The 13731-nt window shown below is 46.2% G+C and overlaps 1 protein-coding gene and 1 long non-coding RNA gene across 8 annotated transcripts in view; one reads left to right on the top strand and one right to left on the bottom strand.

Annotated features, from left to right (window-relative positions):
- The window catches only part of kank2 (KN motif and ankyrin repeat domains 2), a 114109-nt gene that overhangs the window by 25618 nt on the left and 74760 nt on the right, over positions 1-13731 (bottom strand). For all 7 annotated transcript variants that reach the window (XM_078531505.1, XM_078531500.1, XM_078531502.1 and 4 more), the window contains 2 exons: positions 6873-6963; positions 675-2570 (listed from right to left, as the gene is read on the bottom strand). In XM_078531505.1, the coding sequence (XP_078387631.1) occupies positions 675-2570; positions 6873-6909 (1933 nt within the window). In that variant the 5' untranslated portion in view covers positions 6910-6963. The remainder of the gene's footprint in view (positions 1-674; positions 2571-6872; positions 6964-13731) is intronic.
- Positions 5053-13731, top strand: part of LOC144668978 (uncharacterized) — a 139277-nt gene continuing 130598 nt past the window's right edge. The window contains exon 1 of the long non-coding RNA XR_013573573.1: positions 5053-5275. This is a non-coding gene — a long non-coding RNA (uncharacterized LOC144668978). The remainder of the gene's footprint in view (positions 5276-13731) is intronic.

Below are 13731 nucleotides of genomic sequence, written 5' to 3'. Positions count from 1 at the left end.
GGCAAAACTCCAACTGTTTTTGTCAAAATTAAACTACACTGAAAGCTGATAACATCATGTTTACATGTTATTTTAACTCCTCACATAAGAAATAGGAGGAGTCGGCCATTCAGCCCATCAAGCCTACTCCGCATTTAATGAGATCAAGGTTGATCTGACTGTGGCTTTATCCCCACTTTCCTGTCTGTCCTCCATAGCCCTTGACTCCCTCGTCAATCAAAAACCCGTCTAACTCAGCCTTGAATGTATTCAATGACCCAACTCAACTGCTCGCTGGGGTAGAGAATTCCAAAGACTAATGATCCCCTGAGAGACAAAATTCCTCTTCATCTCCATCTTAAGCAGGAGACCCATTATCGTTACACTGTGCCCCCTAGTTCTAGATCCCTCCAGGGGAGGACACATCCTCTCAGCATCCACCCTGTCAAGTCCCTCAGAATCTTATAATGAGATCACCTCTCATTTTCCAATGAGTATAGGCCCAACCTGCTCAATCTTTCCTCATAAGACAACCTCTTCACGCCAGGAGACAGCTGAGTGAACCTTCTCTCAACTGCCTCCAATCCAAGTACCTCCCCCCTGAAGTGAGCCCAAAGCTGCACACAGGACTCTAGGTGTGGTCTGTGCATCAATTGATGATAGCAGCATAGTGCACACTCACTTTAATACCTTACCTTGTGCGAGCTGCTCTACAGCTTCCCTTAGCTTCGCCCCGCTCGGACCGGTCTTCACCTGCTTCATACTCTTTGCTGTGGTCATCACCGAGTTCACCTCCTCGCACGTGGATGCAAGTGTCGTTACAATCGTACAGGTCACCACCTTGGCTGCAACCTCCTTAAATGGTGTGTCAGAGGTAGGCCCCACCCTCTCCTCACCGGCCACTGCTTCACCTCCGCTGTGCATGCTGCTGCCCAGTTTGGTTGCTGGCGGTGCCGTAGCACTGGCAGGATGCCGGCTGCCGCTGGGCGAGGCCTGGGCTATGTCCAGCTTAGGATAGGGCATCTCTTTCGGTTGCCCCTGTGGGTGCGTGGACTGCGGCTGCTCCCTGTTCTGAATCAGATCCTTGCACGCCTGTTCGCCAAGAGAATATCCAAAATGGCTAACTTGCACGCCCACTGACCGCTGCGGTGCAAGCTGAACCAACCGCTCCTTCCTGTCACCGCCTGGGACAAGGCCTCCCCTTTTACCAGCCTTGCCTTCGAGTGGTTGAGATGGGCCGTCTGCCTCGGGTGCAGCTCTCCAGGTCCTGTCTTGATTTGGTGGTTGCTTCGACCAGCCCAGGATCGCTCCTCCAGTGCTAGCTGTCACTGAGATGTCTGCCTGTTGCCCTTTATCCGCCATCTCTTTCTTCCGGCCCTCAATGCTCTGGTGAGCGGCCTCCAGCTCCCTAGTGGTTTCCTGCAGTCGCTTCTCCAACATTGAGATCTTCTTGGTTAGAAGCTCTGTGACATGACGATAATGCTCTACCTCGAGCTGTAGTGATGAGGGGGATATTCCCAGGTCCTTTTCTCGCACCCAAACACCCACACTCCTGACCTCAGCTGGGCTTCCGTTTGTCACTTTGACCCTTGAACTCTCATCAGTTCCAAAACTGCCTGGCCTGGAGTCTTTGGTTTGTTTAGAATTGTCCTTTTCAAGTTTCCCGATGTTACCCTGTGGGGATTTTTTGAGCAGTGGAGATAGAGGCAATTCTGCTTTGCCCTGGTGGCTATCTTCTTCGGGTAAGTCAATGTAAAGCTCCCCTTTGGGCTTTCTGAGTGCACTCAGTGATTTCTGAGGCCCAAAGCCCATGCTGTGGCCAAGGAACTTCTGACTCTTCAGCTGGACGCTGAGCTGCCTCTTCTCTTCTTGAAGGACAGAGATCTTCACCTGAAGGACAGGAACTATCTTCACTTGGTCCTCCAGCTCCCGCAGCCTCCTCAGAGCCACGGCCATCTGCTCCCGGATATTGTGCAAGTGGGTCGGGTTTGGGGTGGAGGGCGTGACCAAGCCTGAGCTCAGGGGAGTGAACTGGCCACAGGGAGCGCTCTGTGACCCATTCTGCGAGGAGAGCCTTGTGGACGACTGGATCTGCAGGCCTGTTCCAGCCAGGGAGCTGGTAGAGCCCGCTACGCTGCTGTGCAGGCTGCTCAGGCTGGTGTATCGTGGCCTCCTTCCCTCCCCGCACCCCAGGGGCTCCTCTTCCAGCCGCCTCTTGGTTTCCAGCAAGGTCTTTTCCACCCTCGCGTTGTAACTGCTGGGCATCAGCGGCGGGGGCCTATTGTAGCTCCCGGAGAAGCTGCACGAGGGGGTGTACATGCTCCGGCCGCAGTACGAGACCGAGGAGCGCCTGCTGTCAGCGCTGGCGTTGGAGCAGAGCGACTCAGTGGAAGTCCACCAGGACCCCGTGTAACTGCAACCTCTCGGCTTCCGGTGGATGTGAACCTTCTTGATCGTGTTCCCCTTCTCAATATCATCCACGTACTTCACAAAGTCCAGGTCCAGGTGGAAACCATAGGGAGTCTCCACTGAGTAGGGCAGGGTCTGGTCCTTATCCTTGACATCTGAACCAGCTGAGAGGTTAACTTTACCTGCAAGACACAGCAAGACAAACATAGGAGTGGGCTATTATTTATGACAGGTGTGCGCATTAAAAATAACCCCAATTTTATCCATTCAAGATCCTGCCATTCACACCTTCTCTAGACACCGCTTTTGATTCTTTACTTGTCCCATTACCACTCCCTTTGGCCTTGCACCATGAAGCCTTTTGTCATTTAATGTCTCCCGTCCTCCGTCTACCACAGGCCTTCCTTTTATTGTACTTTTCCCATTCGGTCCTTTCACTTGCTCAAAAAGCTACTACATTTCTTACTTGTGATGAAAGGTCACAGACCTGAAACATTAACTCTGTTGCTCTCTCCGCAGATGTTGTCAGACCTGGTGACGACTTCCAGCATTTTCTGTTTATATTGCAGATTTACAGCACCCGCAATATTTTGCTTTCCTATTACAATTTCCTCATGGTTCCATGATAAAGTCTATGGAACTTCGAGGAGCAGTCCCAATAGCTCTCCCGACTCCATATGGGTAACATTGGGTTACTGTGAGAGTCAGGCTGAAGGGGGAACTCGTGTGCTGTCATTGACTCAAGGGGCTGTTTGGCCTCCTTCTGTAGCTTAATGACTTCATGGCTCTATGTTTGGGGAAAAATTAGTCTGAGCAACATTTGAAATGAAGATTTGAACTTGGCATCTTTCACAGGGACTGGAGTGCATGATATAGTCCGCTGCTTGAAACTCCTCTGCGCTCGTATATATTCACAGAGGGAGAGAACATACCATAATTGTCGAGACAGAAGCAGAGAAAGAGAAAGAGGCAAAGACAAGAGAGAAAAAGAGAAGGGGGGAGAGAGAGAGAGAGACGAAGAGAGAAAGAGAGGGACAGGGAGCAAGAAAACATGAATGTAGCCATATCAAAAGATTGGAAGTGTTAACTCTCTATCTAGACATCATAAGTTTCTGCTCAGTTGCAGGAGCATAAAAGGTTTATTAATTTTAAAGTGTTTCCTGTATCAGTGACTGACTATTCCACAGAGCCACAGAGAGTACATTCACCCTGGTATCAGGATGTCATTCTGAAGCATTGAACTCCTAAGGTTTTTTAGTCTCGTGATTCAGGGCATTTTAGTACAATCAGGAATGACCTAAACAGAAAAACATTTTGACTGCACTGACCGACATCTTGGTTTCAACTTAAAAAAAAAATTGTTTCCAACACAGTGACACTTAAAATCTGTACCTCAGGTATAGCACCTTATCTCTAGCCTCTGAGTGCAGTACTTCACAAATCCTCCTTGCCTTTCAGTAACTGCTCTCACTGGGAGATACAATACAGACAACAGGGTCTGTCTGTCTGTCCAAATTCCACTCTCCCTCTCAGCCATGAACTGAGCTCACGAGTGTTTGCACCAACCAAACAGAATAACTCATCCTGTTGACAGACACAGTGGTGGGAGTAGTGAGGGTGGGTGAGGGGGGAGGTGCCACCCAGCGAGAGCAAAGATCGGAGATTTACACCCAAAGGCCAATTCTGGCATCAGTACAGAGCCTCAGCTATTGACTGTGGATGAGAATTTGAAAGCAACACACATAGTAGTCCGACAAAGTCTCTAGGAAATATTGTCCGTTCCACATACACTGTAAGTCGTACTCAACAGGGGGCATAGCAAGAACACATGGAGAGGCCCCCAAAAATTCAGCCAGGATTGGGAAGCAGAACACCAAGAAGACAGCATTGAGCAACATGAAAGGTCAACATTGTGTCTGTTCAATAAGAGCGATAAGCCAGGCCAGACATATTACTTCCTCCCAGAAAGCAACACTGGTTTCAAAAAGGATGAAGGAGGATGGTTGGAACAAGAATACCCATCTCAGAACAGATGGGAAGGGGCAAAATGTTTCCGGTAAAGACTGTCAATTGGGAATATCTGGGGAGCTGTGGTCACAGGTTGCTAGTGAAACTCACATACAATGGAACAATCCTGTCCAATTTTGGCCACCACACTTTGGGAACGATGTAACAGAGGCATAGAGTACAAAAGTAAGGAAGTTGTGGTGAGCCTTCATAAAACACTGGCTAAGCCTCAACTGGAGGGTTGTATCCAATTCGGGGCACCACACTTTAGGAGAAATGCGAAAGTATGGGAAAGGGTGCAGAAAAAATTTACAAGAATGGTGAGAGACTACGAGGATAGATTGGCAAAGCTGAGGCTGTTAATCTTCTTTCCTCTGAAAATAAGAGGAGATTTGATAGAGGTGTTCAACAGCAGGCTCGAAGGCCGAATGGCCTACTCCTGCTCCTATTTTCTATGTTTAACATCATGAGGGTTCTGGACAGAGTAGATAGGGAGAAACTGTTCCCATTGGCGGATGGATAAAACACCAGAGGGCACCGATTTAAGGTTATTGGCAAAAGAAGCAAAGGCGACACAAGGAACACAAATGATTTACTAATTTTAAAGTGTTTCTTGCATCAGTGAGTGACTATTTCATATAGCCACAGAGAGTACATTTACCCTGGTACATTGTCACTCTGAAGAAGCCAGTGGTTAGGATCTGGAATGCACAGCTTGAGAGTGTGGTGAAGGCAGATTCAATCATGCCTTTCAAAAGGAAACTGGATAATTATCCGAAGAGAAAAAATTTGCAGGGCGACAGGGAAAAGACGGCAGAGTGGGACTAGCTGAGTCGCTCTTCCAGAGGGCATGACAGGCCAAATGGCCTCCTTCTGTGAGGTAACCCTTCTACAATTCCATGATTTGGAGAGGGCTCAGAGAGAGATCCACCCAGAACGAAAGCAGGGATGAGGGGGTTCAGTTACGTGGAGACACGAGGAAGGTGGGGTTATTTCTCCTTACAGCAGAGTTCAAGGGGAGATTTAACAGAAGTGTTCAAAATAAGGGGTGTTGATAAAGTAAATAAGGAGAAACAGTTTTCACTGGCAAGGAGGGTTGGTAACCAAAGAAAAGATGGTTGAAGAAGCAGAGGAGAGATGAGGAGAAATGATTTTATGCAGCGAGTTGTTGGAATGCGTTACCTGAAAGGGCAGCGGAAAGCAGATTCAGTAATAACAGTCAGAAGGGAACATGGATAAATACTTGAAAAGGAAAGATTTGTGGAGCTATGGGGAAAGAACAGGGGAGTGGGATTAATTGGGTAGCTCTTCCAAAGAGTCGGTAGCAGACATGATGGACCAAATGGCTTCCTTCTGTGCTGTAGGATTCTATGGTATGATGCACACAACATTCTGAAAGGTGCTGTTGGCTACAACATGTTAGATGTGGCAACCATTTCCCCCAGTTTTCTATCCTTGACTGCTTGGTCATTATCTCTTAATAGAGGACCAGGGTGGGCCAGAGAGAATTACAGCCCGATCCTGTCCCGAACCAATATCCACGTATACACACACTCTCTCTGCCAGAGGTCACTAGATAGTGAGCGGGGGCAAGGGCACAAGCTGATTAACGCATAGGGCAGTGATCTTCAATCACTGGGGCTCAGTAAACTCACCACAGACCCAGGATTGAATCTGGGACCCTGTGGTCTGTAGGATTCAGCATTATGTGTGTGTTTAGTCACTAAGCTAGAGAGCTTAATAAATAAATGTGAAATCACTCTGTTACATTTAATGCAATATGATGTAACTTGTACAAATATGCAAAATATTAAGCTCTACCATGCACTTGGAGCTCTTGCCCACATATAATCTTAATCGAAAGTGACTTTTAATTGAATTTTCTACATTATGGAAATACATTTGATGCATATCAAGTTTGAAAAGCTTCACTGTGTAATTTGTGTATGTAGCTTTTATTTTTCATTAAGAAGATATTTAGCATATAAACCTATAGGGCCTGATTTTAACACACACAAAGCCCACTCGCTTAAACAGAGTTAAAATTGGGCGTAGTGTTCAGGAGAACATCTTTAGGGTCACACAAAGGCAATTGTTGGAGACTACAGGAACAGTTTTAATTCAGCTCTCTGGATGGGATATCCTTGGGTTCAGGCGGAATGACAGATTTTACATTCCATTTCAATATCGATTTCAGTAGTGAGTAAAATCGGTCTGGATATAAAACCAGTTCTGATGAAAGATCATCAGCCTAAAACCTTACTTGTATGTTTCTCTCCATTGATACTGCCTGACCTGCTGGCTGTTCCCAGCAATTTCTGCTCATCAAACCAGTGTTGTACAGATCCCACCACTTTCCTGATGGGCAGGTTAAGTTAGAATCGTCCCCGTGTGTCACACAAGACTGGACAAACCTAGATTTATGCCAAGCTGGTTATCACCTTAACTTAATATTGATTTCAATGCATTGTACATACCAGGGAAGCTCGCTTTCATTTGGAGCACCTCCGCCATCTTGACCTCTGATCTTCTGTCAGTCACTAGGAGATGAAGTAATCACACGGGAATCTGTAGCCAAGAAGAAAAGGAAGTCAGAATGGTACAGAGAACAGGGCCGAACATATGGGTCGTTCTGTCAGCAGTAGCTCAGTAATCAGAGGATTGTAAGTTCAAGACCCACTCCAGAGACATAAGCACATTATTGAGGCTGACACTCCCTGTGCAGCACTGAGGGAGTGCTGCATTGTCAGAAATGCTGGCTTTCGGACGAAATGTTAAATCAAGGCCCTGTCTGCTCTCACAGGTGGACATAAAGGGTCTTATTATGGGAAAGAGCAGGGGGGGTTCTCCCTGATGTCCTGGAGCCAATATTTAACCCTCTGCCAACATCACTAAAAACAGATGATGTGGTCATTATCTTATTGATGTTAATGGGGTCTTGCTGCGTGCAAATTGGCTGCCAACTTTCCTAAATTACAATAGTGAATGCACTTCAAAGATACTTCATTAGTTGTAAAGCGCTTTGGGAGGTCCTGAGATTGCAAAAGGTGTAATCCCCATCTTCAGCTTGCTTGGCCAGTGTTGTTGACACAAGTGAGCCTCCTGCTGCTTGATACTTCCCTGCTCAGCACAAAGTATATTGGGGGCACCCTGCTCTATGGCACAAATTTGGACACAGGGGTGAGCAGCTAACCCCCTATTGGGGGAAGTTGTCCTTGAGTATACAGTGTAGAAACAGGTCATTGGGCCCATCCAGTCCAAGCTGGTGTTTAAGCTCAATTTGAGACTCCTCTCAATCTAACTCTATCAGCATAACCCCTCTCTGCCCTAGTTCCTCATATCTTCTCCCTAAATGCAAGTATGATATTCACCTCGACTACTCCCTGTGGTAGTGAGTTCCACATTGTCACCACTCTCTGGGTAAAGAAGGTTCTTCTGAATTCCCCATTTGATTTCTTGCTGACTAGCTTATATTGATGGCCTCTAGTATTGCTCTTCCTCACAAGTGGAAATATTCTGTTTCTGTCAAAATCCTCCTTGATTTTAAAGACCTCCAGCAGGTCACCTCATTTCGAGAGAAGAGGGATCCAAGCTGCTCGTTCTTACCTGATAGGTGTATTTTGAGCTGATGCGATCTTACTGGACAATTCTAGGCTTGCAGTTTAATTAGGAACTTAGACCTGGGCATGAGTGACTGACCAGCACCAATATAATACCGCATCTAACAGGTAGCTCAGGGAGTTTTAACATGAGCAGATGGAGTACCAACAACAACTTGTATTTATAAAATACCATTAACTTAATAAAATGTCCCAAGGTGCTTCACAGGAGTGCTATCAAACAAAACGTGACTCAAAGCCACATAAGGTGGTATTTGTGATGAAAGCTAGGTCAAAGGCATAGGTTTTAAGGATCACCTGGAAGGAGAATAGTGAGGGAGAGGCACAGAGAGATTTAGGAAAGGAATTCCAGAGCTTGGGGCCCAGGCAGCTGAAGGCACGGCCACTAATGGTGCAACGATTAAAAACAGGGATGAACAAGAGGCCAGAATTAGAGTGTAGGTAACCTGTGGGGCTGCTGGGTTGGAGGAGATTTCAGAGATAGGGAGGGGGCGGCAAAGCCATGGAAGGATTTGAAAACAAGGATGATAATTATAAAATTGTGACATTGCTTAGCAACCGTATGACAGAACTGAACATTCTATCTGCTGATCTTACAGGACCCTCAATACAGTTTGAGTTCCCACGTCATACTGCTCACCCTCTGAATGTCAGGTTCAATTATTTTCAATGTACTTGCTCTTGGCATGCAGGGAGCTCTGTCAAAGTCACATTTATTGCACTGAAGGCTTTGAGACAACAACTTGATGGAGGCAAGAGTTGTATGTAGGGCTGGGGGTGGCAGTTCCTGTTCCTGAAGAATTCAGAGAGATTTTTCTCTACCCTGATGTTAACCTGCAATTTACCAAATTGCTGAATTCAACATCCATGTTAGGATTTGAACTCAGGATCCCTGGATTTCTAGCTTCCTAGCCCAGTCCCACAGCCCTTGTTCAGGGGCATTTAAGAGTCAACCACATTGTCACACCAGGTAAGGACAACAAATTTCCTTCCATTAGTGAGCCAGAATTGGCAATAGTTTCATAGTCATCATTAGACTTTTAATTCCAGATTTTTATTGAATTCAAATTCCACCATTTGCTGTGGTGGGATTCGAACCCCAGTTCCCAGAACATTCCCCTGGGTCTCTGGATCACTAGTCCAGCGACAAGATCACTATGCCATCGCCTCCCCCTAACTATGTTTACATAGTTATGTACAGCACAGAACAGGCCATTTGGCCCAACAGGTTAATGCTGGTCTTTATGCTCCACACGAGTTTCCTCCCAGCCCTCTTTATCTCACCCCATCAACATATCCTGAGTAACTGAGGTATGGAGTCAATTGTGAAGAACTGGAATCTAGGGATGGATACACCAGTTCTGCCGAAGGGTCATGAGGACTCGAAACGTCAAATCTTTTCTTCTCCACCGATGCTGCCAGACTTGCTGAGTTTTTCCAGGTAATTCTGTTTTTGTTATGGATACACACGGACCATTAAAAGTTGGAAAAGGACACAAAACGCAAATAGAATAGTTTTTGTAAGTTGAAACACTGAATAAAAAAAAAGGAGTTGACGTGGAATCTGTACAGACATAGTTTGGGCCAAAGATGTTTGAAATGATTATTTTCATAGTGCGGCGATCACACAAATAAGGGCCGTTCTCAACACAAACTGTTTACTTGTGGCGCCAATACATCTGCAACAGTCTGAATGCTTTGTTGGGTCATTTAGGGTTGAACCCAAACTTAGCTCTGACCCCCATTACTGTGTGATGTCCTCAAAAAATGAAAGTAGAACATGGTTCTTCACCTCTTGATACTTGGCATTAACATCATACATACTCCCAGCCCCAGCATAACAGGTTTTAAGCACAGAGCTAAGCTCCCTATACACCATCCCCATCAAAAACTCCCAGGGCAGATAGAGCATGAAGTTAGATACAGAGTAAAGTTCCCTCTACACTGCCTCATCAAACACTCCCCATGCAGGTCCAGCATGGTGTTAGATACAGAGTAAAGCTCCCTCTACACTGTCCCCATCAAACACTCCCCATGTAGGTCCAGCACGGTGTTAGATACAGAGTAAAGTTCCCTCTACACTGCCTCATCAAACACTCCCCATGCAGGTCCAGCATGGTGTTAGATACAGAGTAAAGGTCCCTCTACACTGTCCCCATCAAACACTCCCAGGGCAGGTACAGCACGGTGTTAAATACAGAGTAAAGCTCCTTCTACACTGTCCCCAACAAATACTTCCAGGACAGGTACAACACTGGGGTAGATACAAGGTAAATTTCCCTCCACACTGTCTCATGAAACACTCCCCAGGCAGGTACAATACGTGGGTAGGTACTGAGTAAAGCTCTCTCTCAGTTGATTGACAATCTATGGAATGTAACTTGGTTCATTAATGGGATTGAATTATTATGGATTTTTTTCTTTCTTTTATTCGTCCGGAGTTACACCGTTGTGTGGGCAGAGTTCTGGACATAGCAAGTTGTACACATATGGTCAATTAGAAGGAACAAGCAGTCTTACTTTGCTCTATACTTCCCAATGATGCCTCCCCCAGTGCCAGAAATCCCCAAACTGCCTGAATTGGCTCCCACCATTTCCAGAGCAGCCAGTCAGCTCTGTGTGTGTGTGTGGCTGTTTGCCAAGCTGCTGCTCAGGTTGGAGTTCTGGCTCCTGCAGCCTGCACCCTGCTTTAGCACTGAATCATCTCCCTGTTTGGCATCAACACTGGTGTATTTGGCCTTGAAGATTAGAGGAGAGTGCTCAGTCCTGTAAAAGCGGGTGTCCAACAACACAGTTTCTGGCTGCATTCCATTCCTATTAACGATGCAGTTCTAATGTTATGAGATAGCACTTCCCTGAGATAAACACTCACGGCACTTATTGTGGAAATAAACTGGGGGTGGGCAGCAAAATTGTTCTTGGTATTGATGGAATATGGGTGATAACAGGCCATTTTACACCCCTCCCATTGTCTTTTAATTGAAGTTACTGTTAAAGGGATTTGGACCTAGTGTACGATGGCCCATGGTCCAGGATCAGTGAAACAGGCAGCCTGGCCTCTATTGAAATCTCTCCTCTGAGAGTCCTCTGCAGCACTTTAGTGTCAGCCTAGACTAGATGCTTTAGCCCTAATGTGGACCCTCCTAATGCAGACCCATACCTCTCTGGCTCACCAGTTAGAGAGCTATCAAAGCAGCCAAGCTTTGAGGGGTTCATTTGATGTGTTGAATTGCAAATACACACAGCAGGTATTTTCTTTTATAGAGGGGACTGGGGTTAACTGGATAGCTCTGCCAATGAGCCGGGGACAGACACAACGGGCCAAATGGCCTCCTTCTGTGCTGTATCATCCTATGATTCTACTTAAACTGTGAGCACTTTTAAAAAAAACGTTCACACGCTCAGTAGGAGGGAAACAGCAGAGCAGAAAGGAAAAGCTGCCCTCAGGGGAGTACAGCCTTTGTCTTTAACTCAAAGGGGAATGCCTCATTGCTAACTTGATCAGTACACTGCGCAGGATGCTTCCTGGCCTAGAAGTGTGGATTTTCCACAGATTGTTCTCCTTGTGATGTGGATCGACATGTTAGAGGGCTAGGGCTAATGCAAGTGGAATTTCCACATTATGCTGTGAGCCCTTTCCCCACCAGGTCAAGTGTTAAGTGGTCAGGAGCAATACCCATTGGGCACTGAGTGATGATCTGATGATGGACTGGGGTCAGGGGATATTAGCTGGCATCGGCTAACTGCTGCTGGGCGACACTAACGTTCTGATTAAAGGAGCCTTTGTCGGCCATTTAAAATGTGCTGCCTCAAATTCAATATTTTCGCCCATGTGTTAAAATCCCTCCATGTCCCTTCCTATCTCTGTAATCCCTTAAATCTATAACCTTCTGGGATCTCTGCACTCGTCCAATTCTAACCTCCCCAGTTTCACTGTTGGCTCTGCCTTCAACTACTTGGGCTCTAAGCTCTAGAAACGTGCATCCTATACTTCACCCCATCTCCCTCCTCCTTCAAGACACTCCTTAAAACCCATCTTTTCAGGAAGCTTTTGGTTACTGCCTTAACATCAACTTATCTGGCTCTCTCTGATAACCCTTAGGATGTTTTACTGCATTAATGGTGCTAAATAAATGCAAGTTGTTGCTGTAAGGGGTGTTTGTGTGACCAGTGCGTGGTACCATGGTTACTGCAATGATCTCCACTTCTCAGAGGTTAGGCTGTGTTTGGGCCTAGATGCCACTCTGATGGTTTAGTGAGTGATTGCACCGTATGGCCCGTGCCTTATGGATGACAGGGTCACTCAGTTTGCACTGAGCTGTGGTGGCAATAGGAAGCCAACTATTGGCTTTGGGGCCCTTGGGATGGCTCCTAATTTGCTGGGGCAAAGGGAGAGAGGACTGCATAAGAGGCCAGAGCTAGAGGAGTGCAGAGGCCTTGTAGGGTTGTAGGATTGGAGAAAGTTACAATGATAGGGATGGGTGAGGGATTTGAACATGAGGACAAAAATTTTAAAATTGAGGCGTTGCTGGATTGGGAACCAATGTAGATCAGTGAGCACAGGGGTTGATGGCGGAATGAGAACAGGATGAGGGGCGATAGGATACAAGTGACTACTTTCCAGGTCTGCAGAACCCACTTTATGGGAAAGTTCAGACCCCAGGAGAAATTCCTGATCCCAACAGCTGGTCTTCCCACTGGGCTTGTTCACCAACCTCCCCTCGAGCAATAATTTCACTCAAATACACCCAGAGTCAAGCAGCCAAACAAAAATCGCCCGCAATTAAACAATTCCTCTTCCTCTAGATTGCGTGCTACAGGCAACAGAAACAACTCATTTTCTCGCCATCTTCAGTAAAGTTGGTCGAGGCCAAATCTCTGATGGATGCTGGTGATGTTATTCCAAAGACAACTAATCGGTAATGATGACAGCTCATCCAATGTTCCCTACGATATTCCTGCATCATTAGATACGCACTTGGAAGTGCTGTAACATGCAGAGCAATGGACCAAGTGCTGGAAAGTGGGATTAGGCTGGATTGCTCCTTATTTGGTGGCATGCAATGTACACAATAGGCCGAATGGCCTCCTTCTGTGTTGCAAATTTTCTATGCCTAGAGAACACAGAACGCACCAACATGGGAAGAGGTGGATGTTTACAGAAGAAAACTTGATGAGTGCATGAGAGGAAAAGGAATAGAGAGCTAGACTGAAAGGTTGGGATGAAGTGGATGGAATAGGAGGAGACTTGTATGGAATATGAAGTCCAGCACAGACTCACTAGGCTGAACGTCCTGTTTCTGTGCTGTTTATGATGCAGAAGGTCTTGCCTCCAGGAAGAAGAGAATGCTTTGGGAAGTCCAACTATCTCTTTGGATGCCGAGTAATTCTCTTGATAGACTTGATTTGATTAAAGTAGTTAAGTATGACCTGCCATTTATAACCTGGTTAGCTCAATGTAAGGGTGATTAATGCTCTTCGGCATTGCAGTCTTTTGTAGTCTACATACAAGAGGGTTAATTCCCGGAATCCAAGATTGGCTTCCCAAGGGAAGGGTTAGATTGTGGCATTTACCTTAATCTTATTCCAGTCTAGTTCTCCCTGACTTTTGGAATTATCCATAAAGGTTAATGGAATTGTATAATAAATTACCTCACAACACTCCAACAAAACACAGTTCACATCATCGTGAGGATAGAGACACTGGAGAAGGTGC

Source organism: Cetorhinus maximus, chromosome 28 (assembly GCF_964194155.1).
Source record: "Cetorhinus maximus chromosome 28, sCetMax3.hap1.1, whole genome shotgun sequence".
Classification (NCBI taxonomy): Eukaryota; Metazoa; Chordata; class Chondrichthyes; order Lamniformes; family Cetorhinidae; genus Cetorhinus; species Cetorhinus maximus.
Note: the sequence above shows the minus strand (reverse complement) of the source record. Positions and strands in the feature narration are given on the sequence as shown.